This window comes from Ranitomeya imitator, chromosome 2 (assembly GCF_032444005.1).
Source record: "Ranitomeya imitator isolate aRanImi1 chromosome 2, aRanImi1.pri, whole genome shotgun sequence".
Lineage (NCBI taxonomy): Eukaryota > Metazoa > Chordata > Amphibia > Anura > Dendrobatidae > Ranitomeya > Ranitomeya imitator.
The window spans coordinates 229,328,343-229,355,347 of record NC_091283.1 but is presented as its reverse complement, the minus strand read 5'-3'; the positions used below and the strand labels follow the sequence as shown (position 1 = coordinate 229,355,347).

The 27,005-nt window shown below is 45.8% G+C and overlaps 1 protein-coding gene across 5 annotated transcripts in view; it reads left to right on the top strand.

Moving 5' to 3' along the window:
- Positions 1-25,770, top strand: part of PHKA1 (phosphorylase kinase regulatory subunit alpha 1) — a 452,411-nt gene extending 426,641 nt beyond the window's left edge. For 4 of the 5 annotated variants that reach the window (XM_069748675.1, XM_069748674.1, XM_069748673.1 and 1 more), the window contains one exon: positions 25,077-25,770. In XM_069748675.1, coding sequence (XP_069604776.1) covers positions 25,077-25,250 — 174 coding nt within the window. In that variant the 3' untranslated portion in view covers positions 25,251-25,770. The remainder of the gene's footprint in view (positions 1-25,076) is intronic. The other variant, XM_069748676.1, reaches the window with a different exon arrangement.
- Positions 25,771-27,005: the final 1,235 nt, after the last annotated feature.

Below are 27,005 nucleotides of genomic sequence, written 5' to 3'. Positions count from 1 at the left end.
TTCAGTTATAATTGGGGGGTTTCCACTGTTTAGGCACATCAGGGGCTCTCCAAAAGCGACATGGCGTCCGATCTCAATTCCAGCCAATTCTGCGTTGAAAAAGTAAAACAGTGCTTCTTTCCTTCCGAGCTCACCCGTGTGCCCAAACAGGGGTTTACCCCAACATATGGGGTATCAGCGTACTCAGGACAAATAGGACAACAACTGTTGGGGTCCAATTTCTCCTGTTACCCTTGGGAAAATACAAAACTGGGGGCTAAAAAATAATTTTTGTGGGAAAAAAAAGATTTTTTATTTTTACGGCTCTGCGTTATAAACTGTAGTGAAACACTTGGGATTCAAAGTTCTCACAACACATCTAGATAAGTTCCCGGGGGGGTCTAGTTTCCAATATGGGGTCACTTGTGGGGGGTTTCTACTGTTTAGGTACATTAGGGGCTCTGCAAACGCAATGTGACGCCTGCAGACCATTCCATCTAAGTCTGCATTCAAATGGCACTCCTTCCCTTCCGAGCCCTCCCATGCGCCCAAACAGTGGTTTCCCCCCACATATGGGGTATCAGCGCACTCAGGACAAATTGGACAACACATTTTTGGGTCCAATTTCTCCTGTTACCCTCGGGAAAATACAAAACTGGGGGCTAAAAAATAATTTTTGTGGGAAAACATTTTTGTTTCATTTTTACGGCTCTCCATTATAAACCTCTGTGAAGCCCTTGGTGGGTCAAAGCGCTCACCACACATCTAGATAAGTTCCTTAGGGGGTCTACTTTCCAAAATGGTGTCACTTGTGAGTGGTTTCTACTATTTAGGTACATTAGGGGCTCTGCAAACGCAACATGGCGTCTCATCTCAATTCCTGTCAATTTTGCATTGAAAAGTCAAACGGCGCTCCTTCCTTTCCGAGCTCTCCCATCCGCCCAAACAGTGGTTTACCCCCACATATGGGGTATCAGCGCACTCAGGACAAATTGTACAACAACTTTTGGGGTCCAATTTCTTCTCTTACCCTTGGAAAAATAAAAAATTGGGGGCGAAAATATGATTTTTTTATTTTTACGGTTCTGCATTATAAACTTCTGTGAAGCACTGGGTGGGTCAAAGTGCTCACCACACCTCTAGATAAGTTCCTTAGGGGGTCTACTTTCCAAAATGGTGTCACTTGTGGGGGGTTTCAATGTTTAGGCACATCAGTGGCTTTCCAAACGCAACATGGCATCCCATCTCAATTCCTGTCAATTTTGCATTGAAAAGTCAAACGGCGCTCCTTCCCTTCCGAGCTCTCCCATCCGCCCAAACAGTGGTTTACCCCCACATATGGGATATCAGCTTACTCAGGACAAATTGTACAACAACTATTGGGGTCCAATTTCTTCTCTTACCCTTGGAAAAATAAAAAATTGGGGGCGAAAAGATAATTTTTGTGAAAAAATATGATTTTTTATTTTTACGGTTCTACATTATAAACTTCTGTGAAGCACTTGGTGGGTGAAAGAGCTCACCACACCTCTAGATAAGTTCCTTAGGGGGTCTACTTTCCAAAATGGTGTCACTTGTGGGGGGTTTCAATGTTTAGGCACATCAGGGGCTCTCCAAACGAAACATGGCGTCCCATCTCAATTCCAGTCAATTTTGCATTGAAAAGTCAAATGGCGCTCCTTCGCTTCCGAGCTGTGCCATGCGCCCAAACAGTGGTTTACCCCCACATGTGGGGTATTGGCGTACTCAGGACAAATTGTACAACAATGATTGCGGTCCATTTTCTCCTGTTACCCTTGGTAAAATAAAACAAATTGGAGCTGAATTAAATTTTTTGTGAAAAAAAGTTAAATGTTCATTTTTATTTAAACATTCAAAAAATTCCTGTGAAGCACCAGAAGGGTTAATAAACTTCTTGAATGTGGTTTTAAGCACCTTGAGGGGTGTAGTTTTTAGAATGGTGTCACACTTGGGTATTTTCTATCATATAGACCCCTCAAAATGACTTCAAATGAGATGTGGTCCCTAAAAAAAAATGGTGTTGTAGAAATGAGAAATTGCTGGTCAACTTTTCACCCTTATAACTCCCTAACAAAAAAAAATTTTGGTTCCAAAATTGTGCTGATGTAAAGTAGACATGTGGGAAATGTTACTTATTAAGTATTTTGTGTGACATATCTCTGTGATTTAATTGCATAAAAATTCAAAGTTGGAAAATTGCGAAATTTTCATAATTTTCGCCAAATTTCCGTTTTTTTCACAAATAAACGCAGGTACTATCAAAGAATTTTTACCATTGTCATGAAGTACAATATGTCACGAGAAAACAATGTCAGATTCACTGGGATCCGTTGAAGCGTTCCAGAGTTATAACCTCATAAAGGGACAGTGGTCAGAATTGTAAAAATTGGCCCGGTCATTAACGTGCAAACCACCCTTGGGGGTAAAGGGGTTAAACCTTATAATTAAATAAATGAAAGACAAATTTTGAAATAAAGTATTTTTTTATTTACAAATTTTATACATTTGTAAATTTAGGTAGTGTGGGGTGGAGATAATATTGGAGGGGCTGTCAGATTGAACCAATTTGACAGTGGGAGTGTGGAGAGAGGAATGTGGTGGTGGTGACGGATCAGAAGGTGAAGGGGTGGAGAAAGAAGGAACGGGTGGACATAAAACCGGGCGTAGGGATGGGAATTTGGAAGTTTTGAGGGGTGGATTGGAGAGATTGGGAGGCAGAAGAGGTGGTGGGTGGAGAAGAGGGTTGCGTTTGGGGCATGATGGGTGTGGAAGGAGACTGGTGGTAGTGGGCAGGTAGTAAAGGTTGCGCAGGGAGTGGAGGCACAGATAATGTGGTTGGGAACTGGTATGGGGCAAGATGCTGGTACGGGGCAGGAAGCTGGTATTGTATAGAAGGCGGAGGAGGGACAGTGGCTGGAGAGGCGGCAAGTGCGGGAGGAACAGTGGTGGGTGGAGGTGCTTGGGAGCTAACATGTGTTAGAGCAGACTGGCACGATTGTATTACATGCATCTGCTGGTCAGGAGATAGCTTGTCTATGCGCTTGACTACTGCCTGGAAAAAGGAATGGTTTGGCGATTTACTTGCATCTGAATGCTTCGTATCCAGATGCGTGTGCAACTCAAGAATACTGTTGTTGAGGAGTTTAAGTCCTACAGTCATTTGCTCCAACAACAGTTTGAGACAGTTCTGGAAGGATGCAGTTAGATGCAAGAACTCGGGGGCATAGCTCTTTTCCTGACCCCTCTGGCGCTGCCACCCAGAACCCACAGGGGTGGGGTAAAGGAAAAGCTATATCCTCACCAGCAGCTTCATGTAACGCAGTCAGTAACAATGCTCCAGTGCTCGTGGATGGGGCTGAGGGACCAGATGTGAGGGAAGGCTGGGAAGGTACAGAGGGTTCGGGTCTGTTGAAGTGGCCCACGGTGGCTGACTCCTGAAGGATCGCTCCGGAAAGGTTCATCTCTGCAGGCTCCCGAGTGCTGCAGACGGTGCTGTGGAACAAAGAAAAAAAATTTAATTAATATTATTAAATTATTATTATTAAACTAGATGGTGGTCCGATTCTAACGCATTGGGTATTCTGGAATATGCATGTCCACGTAGTATATTGCCCAGTCACGTAGTATATTGTCCAGCCACATAGTATATTGGCCAGCGACGTAGTATATTGCCCAGTCACGTAGTATATTGCCCAGCGACGTAGTATATTGCCCAGTCACGTAGTATATTGCCCAGCCACGTAGTATGTTGCCCAGTCACGTAGTATGTTGCCCAGTCACGTAGTATGTTGCCCAGTGACGTAGTATATTGCCCAGCCACATAGTATATTGCTCAGTACAGAGCCACGTAGTATAGAGACTTAAAAAAATAAACATATATTCACCTTCTGAAGGCCCGTTGAAGTCCTGCTATACTCACCATCCGCCGCCTTTCCCGCTCCTCGCCACGCTCCCGGGACCACTCCATTGCAAGCGGCAGCTTCCGGTCCCAGGACTGGTATGAGCAGGACCTGTGATGACGTCGCGGTCTCATGACCGTGACGTCACTGCAGGTCCTTGTCGCACAGCAGCCCTGGGACCGGAAGCTGCCGCTTGCAATGGAGCGGTCCCGAGAGCGTGCCGAGGAGCGGCAAAAGCAGCGGAGGGTGAGTATAGCAGGTTTTTTTTTTTTTTTTTTAACATGACATATTTTTACTATTAATGCTGCATAGGCAGCATCAATAGTAAATAGTTGGGGACACACAGGGGTTAATAGCAGCGGTAACAGAGTGCGTTACACCGCGGGCCGTTACCGCTGCCATTAACCCTGTGTGAGCGGTGAGTGGAGGGGATTACGGAGCGGGCGCCGGGCAGTGAGTGCAGGGGAGTAGGGGAGGGACTAATCGGACTGTGGCCGTCGCTGATTGGTCGCGGCAGCCATGACAGGCAGCTGCCGAGACCAATCAGCGAATGAATAACCGTGACAGAAGGACAGACAGACAGACGGAAGTGACCCTTAGACAATCATATACAGGTCCTTCTCAAAAAATTAGCATATAGTGTTAAATTTCATTATTTACCATAATGTAATGATTACAATTAAACTTTCATATATTATAGATTCATTATCCACCAACTGAAATTTGTCAGGTCTTTTATTGTTTTAATACTGATGATTTTGGCATACAACTCCTGATAACCCAAAAAACCTGTCTCAATAAATTAGCATATTTCACCCATCCAATCAAATAAAAGTGTTTTTTAATAACAAACAAAAAAACCATCAAATAATAATGTTCAGTTATGCACTCAATACTTGGTCGGGAATCCTTTGGCAGAAATGACTGCTTCAATGCGGCGTGGCATGGAGGCAATCAGCCTGTGACACTGCTGAGATGTTATGGAGGCCCAGGTTGCTTCAATAGCGGCCTTAAGCTCATCCAGAGTGTTGGGTCTTGCGTCTCTCAACTTTCTCTTCACAATATCCCACAGATTCTCTATGGGGTTCAGGTCAGGAGAGTTGGCAGGCCAATTGAGCACAGTAATACCATGGTCAGTAAACCATTTACCAGTGGTTTTGGCACTGTGAGCAGGTGCCAGGTCGTGCTGAAAAAATGAAATCTTCATCTCCATAAAGCATTGACCCTGTCCTTGATGAAACACAGTGGACCAACACCAGCAGCTGACATGGCACCCCACACCATCACTGACTGTGGGTACTTGACACTGGACTTCAGGCATTTTGGCATTTCCTTCTCCCCAGTCTTCCTCCAGACTCTGGCACCTTGATATCCGAATGACATGCAAAATTTGCTTTCATCAGAAAAAAGTACTTGGGACCACTTAGCAACAGTCCAGTGCTGCTTCTCTGTAGCCCAGGTCAGGCGCTTCTGCCGCTGTTTATGGTTCAAAAGTGGCTTTACCTGGGGAATGCGGCACCTGTAGCCCATTTCCTGCACACGCCTGTGCACGGTGGCTCTGGATGTTTCCACACCAGACTCAGTCCACTGCTTCCTCAGGTTCCCCAAGGTCTGGAATCGGTCCTTCTCCACAATCTTCCTCAGGGTCCGGTCTCCTCTTCTCGTTGTACAGCGTTTTCTGCCACATTGTTTCCTTCCAACAGACTTACCATTGAGGTGCCTTGATGCAGCACTCTGGGAACAGCCTATTTGTTGAGAAATTTCTTTCTGGGTCTTACCCTCTTGCTTGAGGGTGTCAATGATGGCCTTCTTGACATCTGTCAGGTCGCTAGTCTTACCCATGATGGGGGTTTTGAGTAATGAACCCGGCAGGGAGTTTATATAAGCCTCAGGTATCTTTTGCATGTGTTTAGAGTTAATTAGTTGATTCAGAAGATTAGGGTAATAGGTCGTTTAGAGAACCTTTTCTTGATATGCTAATTTATTGAGACAGGTTTTTTGGGTTATCAGGAGTTGTATGCCAAAATCATCAGTATTAAAACAATAAAAGACCTGACAAATTTCAGTTGGTGGATAATGAATCTATAATATATGAAAGTTTAATTGTAATCATTACATTATGGTAAATAATGAAATTTAACACTATATGCTAATTTTTTGAGAAGGACCTGTAGTAGATTATGTCCCCTCCCTATATCTCTGAACTAATTTCCCAATATCTTCCCTCACGTAATCTTCGATCCTCCCAAGACCTCCTACTCTCTTCCACACTTATTCGTTCCTCACACAACCGCCTCCAAGATTTCTCTCGAATATCCCCCATCCTCTGGAATTCCATGCCTCAACACGTCCGATTATCCACCACCCTCGGATCCTTCAGACGGAACCTGAAAACCCATCTCTTCAGGACAGCCTACAATAACCAAGCAGCTGCCAGAGTTGCCGCCTCACCCCTACCTTCTGTCTCTTCCCCACTATCCCATAGAATGTAAGTCCGCAAGGACAGGGTCCTCTCCCCTCTGTACCAGTCTGTCACTGTAAACCTGTTTACTGTAAACGATATCTATAACCCTGTATGTAACCCCTTTCTCATGTACAGCACCATGGAATTAATGGTGCTATATAAATAAATAATAATAATAATATATTGTTATTGCTTGGCCCTAGCTGAAACAAAAAAAAGTTACACATGTAAACATTTTTACTTAGTAAATGGCTCGGCACCCGGGCTATTGAACCCGTTCTATGCCCGGGTGCCGAGCATTTATATTGGTATATGGTCTCCATCCTGGTATGTGCTGCTCCTATCCCTCGCCCCCTTCTTGTCATGTGCAGCCCCCATCCTGCACCCAAATCCTGTTTTGTGCTCCTCCATCTTGTCATGTGCTACTCTCTTCCTGCGTCCCAATCCTGTCATGTGCTGCTCCCATCCTGCGCCCCCATTCTGTAATGTGCTGCTCCCATCCTGCGCCCCCATCCTGTCATTTGCTGCTCTAATCCTGCACCCCCATTCTGTCATGTGCTGCTCCCATCCTGCGTCCACATCCTGTCATGTGCTGCTCTCATACGGCGCCCCTATCCTGTCATGTGCTGCTCTCATACGGCGCCCCTATCCTGTCATGTGCTGCTCTCATACGGCGCCCCTATCCTGTCATGTGCTGCACCCATTCTGTAATGTGCTGCTCCCCCATGCTGTCATGTGCTGCTCCCATCCTGCGCCCCCATTCTGTCATGTGCTGTTTCCATCCTGCGTCCACATCCTGTCGTGCTGCTCTCATACGGCGCCCCCATCCTGTCATGTGCTGCTACCATCCTGCGCACCCATGTGATCATATGCTGCTCTCATCCTGCGCCCCCATGCTGTCATGTGCTGCTCTCATCCTCCGCCCCATGCTGTCATGTGCTGCTCCCATCCTGCGCCCCCATGCGATCATATGCTGCTCTCATCCTGCGCCCCCATGCTGTCATGTGCTGCTCTCATCCTCCGCCCCATGCTGTCATGTGCTGCTCCCATCCTGCGCTCCATCCTGTCATGTGCTGCTCCCATCCTGCACCCCCATGCGGTCATGTGCTGCTCCCATCCTGCACCCCCATGTGATCATATGCTGCTCTCATCCTGCGCCCCCATGCTGTGTCATGTGCTGCTCTCATCCTCCGCCCCATGCTGTCATGTGCTGCTCCCATCCTGCGCCCCATCCTGTCATGTGCTGCTCCCATCCTGCACCCCCATTCTGTCATGTGCTGCTCCCATCCTGCGCCCCCATGCTGTCATGTGCTGCTCCCATCCTGCGCCCCATCCTGTCATGTGCTGCTCCCATCCTGCACCCCCATGCAGTCATGTGCTGATCTTATCCTGTGCCCCATGCTGTCATGTGCTGCTCTCATCCTGTGCCCCCATGCTGTCATGTGCTGCTGCCATCCTGCGCCCCCATTCTGTCATGTGCTGCTGCCATCCTGCGCCCCCATTCTGTCATGTGCTGCTCCCATCCTGCTCCCCCATTCTGTAATGTGCTGCTCCCATCCTGCACCCCCATTCTATCATGTGCTGCTCCCATCCTGCACCCCATTCTGTCATGTGCTGCTTCCATCCTGCATCCCCATCCTGTCATGTGCTGCTCTGATCCTGCGCCCCATGCTGTCATGTGCTGCTCTCATCTTGCGCATCCATTCTGTAATGTGCTGCTCCCCCATTCTGTCATGTGCTGCTCCCATCCTGCTCCCCCATTCTGTAATGTGCTGCTCCCATCCTGCACCCCCATTCTATCATGTGCTGCTTCCATCCTGCATCCCCATCCTGTCATGTGCTGCTCTCATCCTGCACCCCCATGCTGTCATGTGCTTCTCCCATCCTGCGCCTCCGTTCTGGCATGTGCTGCTCCTATCCTGCGCCCCAATCCTGTTATGTGCTCCCATCTTGCGCCCCCATGCTGTCATGTGCTGCTCCCATCCTGCACCGCCACGCGGTCATGTTCTGCTCTAATCCTGAGACCCATGCTGTCATGTGCTGCTCTCATCCTCCGCCCCATGCTGTTATGTGCTGCTCCCATCCTGCACCCCCATTTTGTAATGTGCTGCTCCCATTCTGCACCCCCATTCTATCATGTGCTGCTCCCATCCTGCGCCCCATTCTGTCATGTGCTGCTCCCATCCTGCGCCCCCCATTCTGTCATGTGCTGCTCACATCCTGCGCCCCCCATTCTGTCATGTGCTGCTCCCATCCTGCGCCCCCATTCTGTAATGTGCTGCTCCCATACTGCGCCCCCATTCTATTGTGCTGCTTCCATCCTGCGCCCCATCCTGACATGTGCGGCTTCCATCCTGCGCCCCCATCCTGTCATGTGCTGCTCTCATCCTGCGCCCCCGTTCTGTCATGTGCTGCTCCCATCCTGCGCCCTGTTGTGAATTCTGTTCTTGGGTTCTCTCCAGTGGTTGTTGGTGGGAATGCAGTTGTCTCTGACTCGCAGTCCTGGCCAGGTGTATCGGATAATTACAATTCTGACTGGGATATTTAGGTGTGCAGGATCCTTAAGCCCTTGCCAGTTGTCAATGTTCCCTGTGAAGTGTTGGATCTCTTTCTGGCTTCTCCTGTTCGCTGCCAAATTCAGCAAAGATAAGTGTTTTGTTTTTGTAGCTGTGGCGCACTGCTGTGTGCTTGTTTCAGTTTTATTCCTGCCCTGCTTGTAGGATTCACTGGAGTGGCAGATATACGCTCCTACATCTTTAGTTAGATGTAGGAAGTTTTTTGTATATTCTGCTGTGGATTTTTTGAAGGGTTTTAATACTGACCGCACAGAACTCTGTCCTATCATGTCCTATCTAGCTAGAGTGGCCTCCTGTGCTAAATCCTGTTTTTCTGCCTGTGTATGTTTTTTTCCTCTCCGACTCACCGCCAATATTTGTGGGGGGCTGTCTGTCCTTTGGGGATTTTCTCTGAGGCAAGATAGAATTCCGATTTCCATCTTTAGGGGTATTTAGTCCTCCGGCTGTGACGAGGTGTCTAGGTGTGTTAGGTACACTCCACGGCTACTTCTAGTTGCGGTGTTAAGTTCAGGATTGCGGTCAGTATAGTGGCCACTTTCTCCAGTGAAAGTTCTCATGCAGCTCCAAGGTCTCCGGATCATAACAGTACAACTGGCCAACAATGAGTTAAATGCATCTCAGAAGAAGGGAAGGAAGCTCTTGAGCCATTTTTTTTCTCCAGTATGTTTTGTGTTCTCTTCCCTCTTAATATCTGGGTGGCTGAGGAGCCTGGTACAAGCATGAATGTTCAGGAATTAGCTTCTCGTGTAGACCAGCTTGCTGCTAGGGTGCAAGGTATTTCTGATTATATTGTTCAGACTCCTGCTTTAGAACCGAAGATTCCTACTCCTGATTTTGTTTTCTGGTGACAGGTCTAAATTTTTGAGTTTTAAAAACAACTGTAAACTGTTTTTTGACCTGAGACCTCGAACCTCTGGTGATTCCATTCAGCAGGTAAAAATCGTAATCTCCCTGCTGCGTGGCGACCCGCAGGATTGGGCGTTTTCCCTGGAATCTGGGAATCCGGCTTTGCTTAATATTGACTCCTTTTTTCAGGCTTTAGGACTATTATATGATGAACCTAATTCTGTGGATCAAGCTGAGAAGACCTTGTTGGCCCTGTCTCAGGGTCAAGAGGCGGCAGAATTGTATTGTCAGAAATTCAGAAAAAGTGTTGACTAAATGGAATAATGATGCTTTGGCGGCAATTTTCAGAAGGGGGCTTTCTGAATCCGTTAAAGATGTTATGGTGGGGTTTCCCACGCCTTCCGGTCTGAGTGATTCTATGTCTCTGGCCATTCAGATTGACCGACACCTGCGGGAGCGCAGAACTGTGCGCACTGTGGCGTTATCCTCAGAGCAAATTTCTGAGCCTATGCAATGTGATAGAATTCTGTCTAGAACGGAACGACAAGGTTTCAGACGTCAAAATAGGTTGTGTTATTATTGTGGCGACGCTTCTCATGTCTTTTTTGTCTGCCCTAAGCGGACAAAGAGGATCGCCAGTTCAATTACCATCAAATTTCTGTTATCTGTGTCCTTTATCTGCTCATTGTCATCATTTTCTGTCATGGCGTTTGTGGATTCAGGCGCCGCCTTGAATTTAATGGATTTTGAGTTTGCCAAGCGTTGTGGTTTTCCCTTGCAGCCTTTGCAGAACCCTATTCCTTTGGGGGGCATTGATGCTACACCCTTGGCTAGAAATAAGCCCAAGTTTTGGACACAGGTAGCCATGCGCATGGCGCCAGCCCATCAGGATGATTGTCGATTTCTGGTGTTGCATAACTTGCATGATGTTATCGTGCTGGGTTTTCCATGGTTGCAGGTACATAATCCTGTGTTGGACTGGAAGTCCATGTCTGTGACTAGTTGGGGTTGTCAGGGGGTTCATAATGATGTTCCTTTGATGTCAATCTCAACATGTTAAGGGTACCCCCAAAGTAAACCTCCTCTTCTTCTGGGATTCAGGGATTCAAGCTTCAGGAGGCTAATTTGCATATTCCAGGTGCCTTCTGGGAGAAGCGAAGTCTCCCTAAGCTAGAAGATCGTTGGGTACAGCCGGGACCAGCTGCTTCGAAAGCATCACCAAACCAGGGATTCAAGCTTCAGGAGGCTAATTTGCATATTCCAGGTGCCTTCTGGGAGAAGCGAAGTCTCCCTAAGCTAGAAGATCGTTGGGTACAGCCGGGACCAGCTGCTTCGAAAGCATCACCAAACCAGGGATTCAAGCTTCAGGAGGCTAATTTGCATATTCCAGGTGCCTTCTGGGAGAAGCGAAGTCTCCCTAAGCTAGAAGATCGTTGGGTACAGCCGGGACCAGCTGCTTCGAAAGCATCACCAAACCAGGGATTCAAGCTTCAGGAGGCTAATTTGCATATTCCAGGTGCCTTCTGGGAGAAGCGAAGTCTCCCTAAGCTAGAAGATCGTTGGGTACAGCCGGGACCAGCTGCTTCGAAAGCATCACCAAACCAGGGATTCAAGCTTCAGGAGGCTAATTTGCATATTCCAGGTGCCTTCTGGGAGAAGCGAAGTCTCCCTAAGCTAGAAGATCGTTGGGTACAGCCGGGACCAGCTGCTTCGAAAGCATCACCAAACCAGGGATTCAAGCTTCAGGAGGCTAATTTGCATATTCCAGGTGCCTTCTGGGAGAAGCGAAGTCTCCCTAAGCTAGAAGATCGTTGGGTACAGCCGGGACCAGCTGCTTCGAAAGCATCACCAAACCAGGGATTCAAGCTTCAGGAGGCTAATTTGCATATTCCAGGTGCCTTCTGGGAGAAGCGAAGTCTCCCTAAGCTAGAAGATCGTTGGGTACAGCCGGGACCAGCTGCTTCGAAAGCATCACCAAACCAGGGATTCAAGCTTCAGAATTTTTGCCTGTAGGACATTATTGCAAGAGAGCTTGGCTGAGTAGATTACACAAGAAGGAAAACACACAGCAAGTCAGCAGGATCTAGGAGCAACATGGCAGATGTGACAACCTACATGGTGAGCTGCAGCATGTGCTACATGTTCACAGATCGACCAGAAGAAGAATCCAATTTCACCTGTCAGAAGTGTAGACTAGTGGCCCTTTTAGAAGAAAAGGTGCGGGGTCTGGAAGAAAGAATAGCAACTTTGAAACTCATCAAAGAGAATGAAGACTTTCTAGACAGAACAGAAGCATCTCTACTGGTCACAGAAGGTGAAAAAAGTGTCAGAGAACCTCCAAAAGCAGATGAGTGGAAGCATGTGACCAAAAGAAGCAAGAAGACCATGGAGAAATCACCAACCACACAACTGAAGAACCGATATCAAATCTTTGTAGAGGATGAAGATGGCACACCTAAGAATGAAGCAATACCAGCAAGCAAAAAAGAAAAGGGCACACAGCAACAAGTGACAGCAAAAAGTACAGCCAAGAAGCAACGAAGAGTGGTGGTGGTGGGAGACTCACTACTGAGAGGCACAGAAGCAGCCATCTGCAGACCGGACATAACTGCAAGAGAAGTATGCTGCCTTCCAGGTGCGATGATCAAGGATGTGACCGATAGGATACCAAAGCTCTTCAGCTCCAAGGACGTCCACCCATTTCTTCTGATACATGTTGGCACCAATGACACGGCAAGGAAAGACCTACCGACAATCTGCAAGGACTTTGAAGAGTTGGGGAAGAAAGTAAAGGAACTGGATGCACAGGTAGTTTTTTCTTCTATCCTTCCAGTAGACGGGCATGGCACCAGGAGATGGAACAGGATCCTTGATGCAAACAACTGGCTAAGACGATGGTGCAGACAACAAGGATTTGGATTCCTGGACCACGGTGTGAATTACTGGTATGATGGACTACTCGCCAGAGACGGACTACACCTCAACAAACCTGGGAAACACACATTCGCCAGAAGACTCGCTACACTCATCAGGAGGGCGTTAAACTAGAAGAAGAGGGGACGGGAAGAAAAACATTAGACTCGAACAAAGACGACCCAGGAAAACATACTCAGAAGGGCGGTAAGAACATTTCTAAAACAATCCACAGTGAGGAGATTGGAACAAAACAAAATCCTCTAAACTGCATGCTCGCAAACGCCAGAAGCCTGACAAACAAGATGGAAGAACTAGAAGCAGAAATATCTACAGGTAACTTTGACATAGTGGGAATAACCGAGACATGGTTAGATGAAAGCTATGACTGGGCAGTTAACTTACAGGGTTACAGTCTGTTTAGAAAGGATCGTAAAAATCGGAGAGGAGGAGGGGTTTGTCTCTATGTAAAGTCTTGTCTAAAGTCCACTTTAAGGGAGGATATTAGCGAAGGGAATGAGGATGTCGAGTCCATATGGGTTGAAATTCATGGAGGGAAAAATGGTAACAAAATTCTCATTGGGGTCTGTTACAAACCCCCAAATATAACAGAAAGCATGGAAAGTCTACTTCTAAAGCAGATAGATGAAGCTGCAACCCATAATGAGGTCCTGGTTATGGGGGACTTTAACTACCCGGATATTAACTGGGAAACAGAAACCTGTGAAACCCATAAAGGCAACAGGTTTCTGCTAATAACCAAGAAAAATTATCTTTCACAATTGGTGCAGAATCCAACCAGAGGAGTAGCACTTTTAGACCTAATACTATCTAATAGACCTGACAGAATAACAAATCTGCAGGTGGTTGGGCATTTAGGAAATAGCGACCACAATATTGTGCAGTTTCACCTGTCTTTCACTAGGGGGACTTGTCAGGGAGTCACAAAAACATTGAACTTTAGGAAGGCAAAGTTTGAACAGCTTAGAGATGCCCTTAATCTGGTAGACTGGGACAATATCCTCAGAAATGAGAATACAGATAATAAATGGGAAATGTTTAAGAACATCCTAAATAGGCAGTGTAAGCGGTTTATACCTTGTGGGAATAAAAGGACTAGAAATAGGAAAAACCCAATGTGGCTAAACAAAGAAGTAAGACAGGCAATTAACAGTAAAAAGAAAGCATTTGCACTACTAAAGCAGGATGGCACCATTGAAGCTCTAAAAAACTATAGGGAGAAAAATACTTTATCTAAAAAACTAATTAAAGCTGCCAAAAAGGAAACAGAGAAGCACATTGCTAAGGAGAGTAAAACTAATCCCAAACTGTTCTTCAACTATATCAATAGTAAAAGAATAAAAACTGAAAATGTAGGCCCCTTAAAAAATAGTGAGGAAAGAATGGTTGTAGATGACGAGGAAAAAGCTAACATATTAAACACCTTCTTCTCCACGGTATTCACGGTGGAAAATGAAATGCTAGGTGAAATCCCAAGAAACAATGAAAACCCTATATTAAGGGTCACCAATCTAACCCAAGAAGAGGTGCGAAACCGGCTAAATAAGATTAAAATAGATAAATCTCCGGGTCCGGATGGCATACACCCACGAGTACTAAGAGAACTAAGTAATGTAATAGATAAACCATTATTTCTTATTTTTAGGGACTCTATAGCGACAGGGTCTGTTCCGCAGGATTGGCGCATAGCAAATGTGGTGCCAATATTCAAAAAGGGCTCTAAAAGTGAACCTGGAAATTATAGGCCAGTAAGTCTAACCTCTATTGTTGGTAAAATATTTGAAGGGTTTCTGAGGGATGTTATTCTGGATTATCTCAATGAGAATAACTGTTTAACTCCATATCAGCATGGGTTTATGAGAAATTGCTCCTGTCAAACCAATCTAATCAGTTTTTATGAAGAGGTAAGCTATAGGCTGGACCACGGTGAGTCATTGGACGTGGTATATCTCGATTTTTCCAAAGCGTTTGATACCGTGCCGCACAAGAGGTTGGTACACAAAATGAGAATGCTTGGTCTGGGGGAAAATGTGTGTAAATGGGTTAGTAACTGGCTTAGTGATAGAAAGCAGAGGGTGGTTATAAATGGTATAGTCTCTAACTGGGTCGCTGTGACCAGTGGGGTACCGCAGGGGTCAGTATTGGGACCTGTTCTCTTCAACATATTCATTAATGATCTGGTAGAAGGTTTACACAGTAAAATATCGATATTTGCAGATGATACAAAACTATGTAAAGCAGTTAATACAAGAGAAGATAGTATTCTGCTACAGATGGATCTGGATAAGTTGGAAACTTGGGCTGAAAGGTGGCAGATGAGGTTTAACAATGATAAATGTAAGGTTATACACATGGGAAGAGGGAATCAATATCACCATTACACACTGAACGGGAAACCACTGGGTAAATCTGACAGGGAGAAGGACTTGGGGATCCTAGTTAATGATAAACTTACCTGGAGCAGCCAGTGCCAGGCAGCAGCTGCCAAGGCAAACAGGATCATGGGGTGCATTAAAAGAGGTCTGGATACACATGATGAGAGCATTATACTGCCTCTGTACAAATCCCTAGTTAGACCGCACATGGAGTACTGTGTCCAGTTTTGGGCACCGGTGCTCAGGAAGGATATAATGGAACTAGAGAGAGTACAAAGGAGGGCAACAAAATTAATAAAGGGGATGGGAGAACTACAATACCCAGATAGATTAGCGAAATTAGGATTATTTAGTCTAGAAAAAAGACGACTGAGGGGCGATCTAATAACCATGTATAAGTATATAAGGGGACAATACAAATATCTCGCTGAGGATCTGTTTATACCAAGGAAGGTGACGGGCACAAGGGGGCATTCTTTGCGTCTGGAGGAGAGAAGGTTTTTCCACCAACATAGAAGAGGATTCTTTACTGTTAGGGCAGTGAGAATCTGGAATTGCTTGCCTGAGGAGGTGGTGATGGCGAACTCAGTCGAGGGGTTCAAGAGAGGCCTGGATGTCTTCCTGGAGCAGAACAATATTGTATCATACAATTATTAGGTTCTGTAGAAGGACGTAGATCTGGGTATTTATTATGATGGAATATAGGCTGAACTGGATGGACAAATGTCTTTTTTCGGCCTTACTAACTATGTTACTATGTTACTATGTTCTTCACCTTCTGAGATTCCAGAGTTTTTGTCTGATTTTCAGGATGTATTCGATGAGCCCAAGTACAGTTCCCTTCCACCGCACAGGGACAGTGATTGTGCTATTGACTTGATTCCAGGCTGTAAGTTTCCTAAGGGTCGACTTTTTAGTCTATCTGTGCCTGAACATACCGCCATGCGGAGCTATATTAAGGAGTCTTTGGAGAAAGGGCATATTCGGCCATCTTCTTCACCGTTGGGAGCGGGGTTCTTTTTTGTTGCTAAAAAAGATGGTTCCTTGAGACCCTGTATAGATTATCGCCTCTTGAATAAAATCACGGTCAAGTTTCAATACCATTTACCTTTGCTTTCTGATTTGTTTGCTAGGATTAAGGGAGCTAGTTGGTATTCCAAGATTGACCTTCGAGGGGCATATAATCTTGTTCGTATTAAGCAGGGTGATGAATGGAAAACTGCGTTTAACACGCCCGAAGGCCATTTTGAATACCTTCTGATGCCATTCGGACTCTCTAATGCTCCATCTGTTTTTCAGTCCTTCATGCATATCATCTTCCGGACTTATCTTGATAAATTCTTGATTGTATATTTGGACGATATTTTGATTTTTTCCGTTTATTGGGAATCTCATGTGCAACAGGTCAGGATGGTATTTCAGATTCTTCGTGACAATGCCCTGTTTGTGAAAGGGTCTAAGTGTCTCTTTGGGGTGCAGAAAGTCTCTTTTTTGGGCTTCATTTTTTCTCCTTCGTCTATAGAGATGGATCCGGTTAAGGTTCAGGCCATTCATGATTGGATTCAGCCCACATCCGTGAAGAGCCTTCAGAAATTTATGGGTTTTGCAAATTTTTATCGCCGTTTCATTGCTAATTTTTCCAACGTGGTTAAACCCTTGACCGATTTGACGAAGAAGGGCGCTGATGTGGCGAATTGGTCCTCTGCGGCTGTCTCTGCCTTTCAGGGACAGCCTAAACGTCGATTTACTTCTGCTCCAGTGTTGCGCCAACCGGATGTTTCTCTTCCGTTTCAGGTTGAGGTTGACGCTTCTGAGATTGGGGCAGGGGCCATTTTGTCTCAGAGGGATTCTGTTGGTTCCTTGATGAAACCGTGTGCCTTCTTTTCCCGTAAGTTTTCGCCTGATGAATGCAATTATGATGTCTGCAATCTGGAGTTGTTGGCTATGAAGTGGGCGTTTGAGGAGTGGTGACATTGGCTTGAGGGAGCTAAGCACCGTATTGTGGTCTTGACCGATCATAAGAATTTGATTTACCTCGAGTCTGCTAAACGGCTGAATCCTAGACAGGCTCAATGGTCCTTGTTTTTTTCCCGTTTTGATTTCGTGGTCTCGTACCATCCGGGTTCTAAGATTATTAATGCTGATGCCCTCTCTAGGAGTTTTTTGCCTGATTCTCCTGAGGTCTTAGAGCCGGTCGGTATTCTGAAAGAGGGGGTGGTCCTTTCTGCCATTTCCCCTGATTTACGACGGGTTCTTCAGGAATTTCAGGTTGACAAACCTGACCGCTGTCCTGTGGGGAAATTGTTTGTTCCTGACAGGTGGACTAGTAGAGTGATTTCTGAGGTTCACTGTTCCGTGTTGGCCGGTCATCCTGGCATTTTTGGTACCAGAGATTTGGTTGGTAGGTCCTTTTGGTGGCCTTCATTGTCACGTGATGTGCGTTCTTTTGTGCAGCCCTGTGGGACTTGTGCGCGGGCCAAGCCTTGTTGTTCCCGTGCTAGTGGGTTGCTTTTGCCATTGCCAGTCCCTGGGAGGCCCTGGACGCATATTTCCATGGATTTTATTTCTAATCTTCCGGTCTCCCAGAAGATGTCTGTTATCTGGGTTGTTTGTGACCAGTTCTCTAAGATGGTTCATTTGGTGCCCTTACCTAAATTGCCTTCCTCTTCTGATTTGGTTCCGTTGTTCTTTCAGCATGTGGTTCGTTTGCATGGTATTCCGGAGAATATTGTTTCCGACAGAGGTTCCCAGTTTGTTTCTAGGTTTTGGCGGGCCTTTTGTGCTAGGCTGGGCATTGATTTGTCTTTTTCTTCTGCATTTCATCCTCAGACAAATGGCCAGACCGAGCGTACTAATCAGACCTTGGAGACTTATTTGAGATGCTTTGTGTCTGCTGATCAGGATGATTGGGTGGCTTTTTTGCCATTGGCCGAGTTTGCCCTTAATAATCGGGCTAGTTCGGCTACTTTTGTTTTGCCTTTCTTTTGTAATTTTGGTTTTCATCCTCGTTTTTCTTCTGGGCAGGTTGAGCCTTCTGACTGTCCTGGTGTGGATTCTGTGGTGGACAGGTTGCAGCAGATTTGGGCTCATGTGGTGGACAAGTTGGTGTTGTCTTAAGAGGAGGCTCAACGTTTTGCTAATCGACGTCGGTGTGTGGGTTCCCGGCTTCGGGTTGGGGATCTGGTCTGGTTGTTTTCCCGTCATGTTCCTATGAAGGTTTCTTCTCCTAAATTTAAACCTCGGTTTATTGGTCCTTATAGGATTTCTGAGATTATTAATCCGGTGTCTTTTCGACTGGCGCTTCCGGCCTCTTTTGCTATCCATAATGTCTTCCATAGATCTTTGTTGCGGAAATATGTGGAGCCCGTTGTTCCCTCTGCTGATCCTCCGGCCCCTGTGTTGGTTGATGGGGAGTTGGAATATGTTGTTGAGAAGATTTTGGATTCCCGTTTTTCGAGGTGGAAGCTTCAGTACCTGGTCAAATGGAAGAGTTATGGCCAGGAGGATAATTCTTGGGTTTTTGCCTCTGATGTCCATGCTGCTGATTTGGTCCGTGCCTTTCATCTGGCTCGTCCTGATCGTCCTGGGGGCCCTGGTGAGGGTTCGGTGACCCCTCCTCAAGGGGGGGGTACTGTTGTGAATTCTGCTCTTGGGTTTCCTCCAGTGGTTGCTGGTGGGAATGCAGTTGTCTCTGACTCGCAGTCCTGGCCAGGTGTATCGGATAATTACAATTCTGACTGGGATATTTATGTGTGCAGGATCCTTTAGCCCTTGCCAGTTGTCAATGTTCCTTGTGAAGTGTTGGATCTCTTTCTGGCTTCTCCTGCTCGCTGCCAAATTCAGCAAAGATAAGTGTTTTGTTTTTGTATCTGTGGCACACTGCTGTGTGCTTGTTTCAGTTTTATTCCTGCCCTGTTTGTAGGATTCACTGGAGTGGCAGATATACGCTCCTACATCTTTAGTTAGATGTAGGAAGTTTTTTGTATATTCTGCTGTGGATTTTTTGAAGGGTTTTAATACTGACCGCACAGAACTCTGTCCTATCCTGTCCTATCTAGCTAGAGTGGCCTCCTGTGCTAAATCCTGTTTTTCTGCCTGTGTATATTTTTTTCCTCTCCGACTCACCGCCAATATTTGTGGGGGGCTGTCTATCCTTTGGGGATTTTCTCTGAGGCAAGATAGAATTCCGATTTCCATCTTTAGGGGTATTTAGTCCTCCGGCTGTGACGAGGTGTCTAGGTGTGTTAGGTGCACTTCACGGCTACTTCTAGTTGCTGTGTTAAGTTCAGGATTGCGGTCAGTATAGTGGCCACTTTCTCCAGTGAAAGTTCTCATGCAGCTCCAAGGTCACCGGATCATAACAGCGCCCCCGTTCTGTCATGTGCTGCTCCCAGCCTGCCCCCCCAATCCTGTTATATGCTCCCATCCTTCGCTCCCGTGCTGTCATGTGCTGCTCCCATCCTGCGCCCCCGTTCTGGCATGTGCTGCTCCCATCCTGCTTCCCCCATCCTGTTATGTGCTCCCATCCTGCGCCCCCATGCTGTCATGTGCTGCTCCTATCCATATGGTGCTCCATAAAGGTCAATGCTGCTGCGATTAAAAAAAAAAATGACATGCTCACCTCTGGGCGCCGAGTGCCAGGGGCCTGAGCAGGCGGAGACACCGGTGTGCTATGGGTGTCAGGTGCCGGAGTCGCCGCTGGCTCCGGCCCCCGGCACTTGCGATATTCACCTGTGCCTGTTTCACCGCTGCGCGCTGCTCTGTCTTCCGGGTCCTCTGGCTGTGACTGTTCAGTTAGAGGGTGCGGACTAAACACGTCATCGCACCCTCTGACCTGAACGTCACAGCCAGAGGACGCGGAAGATGGAGCGGCGTGCAGCGGTGGAACGGGAACAGGTGAATATCGCATACTCACCCCATCCTAGCACAGTCCCTGGTTCTCCGGATTGCCACAATGTGTCTTCAAAAATATGGCGTCCTAAAGCTCGGACTGCGCAGTCAGCACATTCCGGCGCATTTTCTTGAAGACACACTGCAGTGTCTCTTCAAGAAATGGCGCCGGAAAGCGCAGACTGCGCAGGCGCCGATTCCAGGAGCAGGGGGACATTCATGCGCTGGAATCAGGGGCATGAGGACACTGTGACGGTGGACTTCATCAGTGGCCGAGATCGTAATGCCGAAATCGGTACCAGCGCAGTCGGCACTTTCTGGCGCCATTTTTCTTTAAGACGGACACTGTGGCTATAATGTAACAATGGGAGCGTCTGCGTAGGCTCTTGCACAGTCTATAAATTGGAGGGACAGAGTGACGCTCCCAGCGTTATTATATATATATATATATATATATATAATATAATATTATATTATACAGTATGTGTGTGTGAACATCACCAAAAAGAAAAGAACAAACAAACATTTCTTTATTTCACAACGCTGACGACGCGGAGGAGGGCTCCCCAGAAGAAGACATGCTGTGGCTTGCTGCTGGCCTGGTAGGCTGCGGCTGGCTCCTGGCCTGGTAGGCTGTGGCTCTCTGCTGGTCTGGAAGGCTGCGGCTGGCTGCTGGTCTGGTAGGCTGCGGCTGGCTGCTGGTCTGGTAGGCTGCGGCTGGCTGCTGGTCTGGTAGGCTGCGGCTGGCCTGATAGGCTGCGGCTGACTGCTGGCCTGGTAGGCTGTGGCTGGCTGCTAGCAGGCTATGGCTGGCTGCTGGCAGGCTGTGGCAGGTTTAAGCTCTGGCGGCAGGTCTGTGTCTTGCTTGCTGGCTGGTAAAAGGATGAGTGAAGCCCTACCTGGCAGGCTTTATATCACTTTCCTAATTGTGGGCTGGCCAATTGTATCTGAGCATGCGCAGTTAAAAAAAAAATTTTAAAAAAAACGGAACGCGGTGCTGGATTACATCATGTGATGGATCCGGCACCCATAGGCTTCCATTCTAGCAAACGCCGGACAGCGCCGGAGACAAAAAATGTTACTTTGTCCTTTCTTTCCGGCCGTCAGATAAACAATTTTTGCCGGATGAAATGTGAGGCCATCCGTCGCTAATACAAATCTATGTGAAAAAAATGGATCCAACCGTATTATTCGCCGGATCCGTTTTTTTCAAATTTCGCCGGATTGAGCCAGACGGCAAAAAACTGATGTGTGAAGCAGCCTAAAGTACTCATACAAATTCAGGGCTGCTGCATTTTCCTGCTTTTGTAAGTGGCATGCCAGCCCAGACACATGCAGCAGATTTGACCCCCTCTCTCTTTCCCCCAGCTTATCTCCTCACTCTGTTGACAATATGGCTGTAACATGAGACTCCAGTGTGTGATTCCCTTCCCCCCCTTGGTCCTGGCAGCTGGAGAGAACTGGTTGAAAGCAGCCTACAGCCTCATGGTATTCCCTTTGTTCTCTTAAACTGGTATATAACAGCGCAGATTAGGTCTGGAAGCAGAACAAATAAATTTTTGGCCTCTACATCGTCCAGGCACACAGTGCTTTTTCTAAGCTTCAACAGTACTGTTGAGAAACGCCTTACTGCTTACCCGAGTCACATAGCCAAATCATATATAGACAGTAATCTTAAAACAAGATCTATAATACGTTCGTTGTCCTTCCATGAGCCCCTCCCCAAGAGTTATGAGTAATAGAAGATTTGACATAACTTCCAGAAAGGGGAGGGCATTCCAGGGTGCAGACCACTCAGTGAGGTCATGATGCATAGGGTATAACTTTGACCAGCTGAGTTGGGAGGTGGTCTTTTGCCCAGGAAGTCAGCTTTCAGAAGCTCTGCTATCTGCTCTGATGCATTGGGATGTGGCGCCCTTCCCCCGCCACATGGCCTACCATTGTCTGAGAGAACTGTAAGTGCTTTTCATCTGTAATCCCTTTTAATAAATAAATATAATAAATAAATCTTTATTTTTATATAGCGCTAACATATTCCGCACACATTATCATCACTGTCCCCATTGGGGCTCACATTCTAAATTCCCTATCAGTATGTCTTTGGAATGTGGGAGGAAACCGGAGTACCCGGAGGAAACCCACGCAAACACGGAGAGAACATACAAACTCTTTGCAGATGTTGTCCTTGGTGGGGTTTGAACCCAGGACTCCAGCACTGCAAGGCTGCTGTGCTAACCACTACCCCACCGTGCTGCCCTTTTATTTTGTAATCATTATGTACATATTATAATTGTCTCATCTTGTAATATTGTTTTTGTCTAACTTTTCTAAACACTGCCTAATCTTTTGTTGGAGTAAAAGCTATATTTACTAGCTTAGTTTCCCTGCTCTAAAATGTACCCCCAACGTCCTCTGAAGTAAATTACGCTACTGATTGGGTTGGCACCTGACCCACTACTAGTCATAGTAAGAGGAGCTGGTGGCTGTCCTGAGCTTTTTTGGGGAAACTGGCAGCGACGGACTGCATTAATAATTATATTTCCTGCCTGAGTGGGAGTAGTTATATCACCCTCACTGCAGCATTCCCAATAGCCAGTACATGGCAAGACAGCCTTTCTGGCGACTAATTATCCTAGGTGCAGTTCCCTGACTGACCTGAGGGTAAGGGGGACGCCAGTGAGCTGCAAGTTCCAAACTGGAAGTGGGATATAAATAAATCCCTGACAAAAGAACTGGGGCAACCAAACACCCCCGGTTCATGACAGTATTTTTTTTCCTCACTTCTATAGCGCCATTAATTCCACAGCACTGTACAGATATTATCGACGCTGTCCCCATTAGGGCTCACAATCTAGATTCCCTATCAGTCTTTGGAGTGTGGGAGGAAACCCACACAAACACGGGGAGAACATAGAAACTCCCTTTGTGAGATTTAAACCCGGGACCACAACACTGCAAGGCAACAGTGCTAATCACTGAGACAATGTGCTGACCACCTATAGACCCCAAAAGACTGCAGCAGTAACTGCAGTGAAAGGTGGACCCACAAAGGATTGACTCAGATTTACAATTTCCAGATCTATAGATCTTAAGTAACTAGAACGCCTGTTTCATTTCCTTTACACTTCATAAATACTTGCTGGTTAGTGTTGATGTCACATAAAATACATGTAAGCTTATGGATATAATGTGACAAAATGTGTAAAGTTTTCAGGGTATGAATACTTTTATAAGGTACTGTATATATAAACTGTATATATGTGTGTAAATGAGAAAAGAACTGCAGCAATTCATGAGCTGACAGTCCGGTTCATTCGCTGCTGTCTGACTTTCTACCAGTGATGAAACCATGATGTTAGCAGGTCGCACATGGTGTCAATCCTTTTTGCGGCGTGTCACAAGAAATAAAGAGCACGTTCCCCACAGCTGCTTATCAATAGCACATTAAAAAGGACTTCTCACCACATGTTTCATGTGGAATTAAGCACATGATGTAATGGTGTCATATCTTTATTGTGCTTTTTATTTTTGCCTCTCTATTGCACAGATATTATGATTGAAGTGAATAAAGTATTTAGTTTTTACTTTTCACGCCTCGTTGAGCTGGAATTTTTTCTTCATTACAGATATTATGTGCCAAATTTGATTGCAAATGAGTTCATTTTCATTCAGTACCAGCAAACTACATTAGTTAGTTTTTTTTTTGTTTTTACTGGGGTGCGTACTTCTTCCCTATCACAAGCAGGCGGCAACACTCAGGAGACCGAAGAACACGATCCCAATGGCTTACAGCAGGTTTTTCACAGTATAAAATGTAATTAGACAGCCTGGTCTTCCAGTCTAACCTCGAGCATGATCAGGAGATGCTGAGAGCAAAACACATTGCTAGTATCTTTCAGATAAGTTCCCATCATTCCTTGTGGTGGGTGGGGCAGCACAGCTGAGTTTAGCTGTTTTACATTACAAACCCCATGTAATCAGGTCTCCTCCTCATAGCATTGTCGCCCCTGCTGTACTGCCTCTAACCCATCACAACCTGTGCGGAGGTGTCAGTAATCACTCTCATCTCTGTTCTCAGGGCAACGTGTAATCGCTATGCAGTGAAATCTGGACTTTTTATCATTATACATCTCACGCAGAACTGGGCTACTTATTTGTGAGATTTATGATGACACCCACTATACTCTCACTACAGAGCAATTACATGTTGCTGTGAACAAAACAGACATAACTGTGATTACTGACAACATTGAGTCCTCACAGGCAGTGTAGGGGTCGGGGCAATATAGCAGAGGGTACAACAGTTTAGAAGGGTTTGGAATGTAACACGACTAAACTCGGCTGTGCCTCTCAGCCTTCAATCCTGATTAGCTGGACCTTACCTGAAAGGAGTTAGTGATCTGTGCTCTACAGCCAGCTCTTTCTAATCATGCACATACCAGCAGATCAGGCTGTCTGTCATTAAATCTCTCACACTGAGGATCCTGCTCTAAGCCATTGTGAGGAGGCATTGTGGTTTTATTCCCTTGAGTGATGCTGCCTGCTTATGATTGGTCACCATCATACAGGGGAAGAAGAACAGGCCCCAGTGACAACTGTCTGATAACACTTGGAAGTAACGAAAAATAATTCATTTGTTGCCAAATACTTTGATTGCTAATATCTCTAAAATGTAGAGGCAAAATGAAAAAAATGTTTTATTTTCCTTTGCATTATTCTATCGTGTGTCCGGTTCAGCATGAAAAAATTGGTGACTATTAGGGCATGTTAGGTTAGACTATGGGTTGAACTAGATGGACTTAAAGTCTTCCTTCAACCTTAATAACTATGTTACTATGAAAGGTTCTCTTTAAAGCGATAGACCATTGAAATCAAGGTGTCAGTCACTACTTTATGCTTCCGTTAGTGAAGAAGTGAGAGCGGCATCACAGAAGACCAGGTTTCTTTAAATTCCCAAGATCTCATTTTATTTTTGGCTTACTTCTGCAGCTGATTATTCTGAAAACACTAAATGATGTCCTCTAACGTCATCCACAAGAATTGTTCTACTTGCTGGACTTTTCATCTTGCTTTCCTTTTTTCTTATTTGCAGAAAGCGCTTGGTGCAGATGATGCAATGTTGAATTTCGATCCTGAAACTGGAATTTGTGCCTTGCTGTATGACAGTGCGCCCAGTGGACGGTTTGGCACCATGACTTACCTTTCTAAATCAGTGGCAATAACACTACAGGATTCCCTCCCGCACGGGGGCTGCACCATGCAGTGACCACAAGTCGCATTGTTGCAGAGCGGATAACCCAGAAATAGACTGCATCAGGGCTTTGATGCCATTTCATGATGATTACTTCTCAATGCATTGCAGCACACAGCATGACAGTTGTCATTATTTCTTTTTTTTTATTTGCCAAGAAGCATGTATCTTAACCACAAGTCCTATAAAATGTTTACAGTGTGTCAGATAGAAGATGGTGTAGATGGTTCGTAAATTCTAGTATAAGCTCTGTTTAGGCTTCTGTTTTGTCACGGTGCAGTCTCCAACTGGTCCCAAATATTTACAGTGAACTAGCGGTCTTTTTGTAGTTCTGCTGGATGGAGTACTGCTGCAGGTCATGGCAATGTGCAACAAATGCGAACACTAATAAGTGAGCACGAGTCTGTCCACATCTTTGTCTAATAAAACGCAGTAATAAGCAAGCATGTGTCTGACCATAGCCTTGTCTGATAAAACACAGTAATAAGTGAGCATGTCTGACCACATCCTTGTCTAATAAAACACAGTAATCAGCGAGCACGAGTCTGACCACATCCTTGTCTAATAAAATACAGTAATAAGTGAGCATGTGTCTGACCACATCCTTGTCTAATAAAACACAGTAATAAGCGAGCACCATTTTCACCACATCTTTGTGATAAAACGCAGTAATAAGCAAGCACAAGTCTGACCACGTCATTGTCTAATAAAAAACGCAGTAATAAGTGAGCACGAGTCTGACCACATCCTTTTTTGATAAAACACAGTAATAAGAGAGCACGAGTCTGACCGCAGCCTTGTGTGATAAAATGCAGTAATAGGCGAGCACGAACCTGACCGCAGCCTTGTGTGATAAAACGCAGTAATAAGCTAGCACAAGTCTGACCGCAGCCTTATGTGATAAAACTCAGTAATAAGCTAGCACGAGTCTGACCGCAGCCTTATGTGATAAAACGCAGTAATAAGTGAGCACGAGTCTGACCGCAGCCTTGTGTGATAAAACTCAGTAATAAGCTAGCACGAGTCTGACCGCAGCCTTATGTGATAAAATGCAGTAATAAGCGAGCACGAGTCTGACCGCAGCCTTATGTGATAAAACGCAGAAATAAGTGAGCACAAGTCTGACCGCAGCCTTGTGTGATAAAACGCAGTAATAAGTGAGCACGAGTCTGACCGCAGCCTTGTGTGATAAAACACAGTAATAAGTGAGCACGAGTCTGACCGCAGCCTTGTGTGATAAAACGTAGTAATAAGTGAGCACGAGTCTGACCGCAGCCTTGTGTGATGAAAGCACGAGTCTGACGACAGCCTTGTGTGATAAAACGCAGTAATGAGAGCTCAAGTCTGACCGCAGCCTTGTGTGATAAAACGCAGCAATAAGCTAGCACAAGTCTGACCGCAGCATTATGTGATAAAATGCATTAATAAGCGAGCATGAGTCTGATCACAGCCTTGTCTTATAATATGCAGTAATAAGTGAGCACGCGTTTGCCCACAGCCTTGTATGAGAAAACACAGTAATAAGAGAGCACGAGTCTGACCGCAGCCTTATGTGATAAAACGCAGTAATAAGCGACCACAAGTCTAACTGCAGCCTTATGTGATAAAACACAGTAATAAGCGAGCACGAGTCTGACCACAGCCTCGTCTGATAAAACACAGTAATAATAATAATCTTTATATAGCGCCAACATATTCCGGAGTTCTTTACAGTATAACAGTTTCAAACGCAACAGTCATAAGTATCAACATTACTAATACAATAATTAA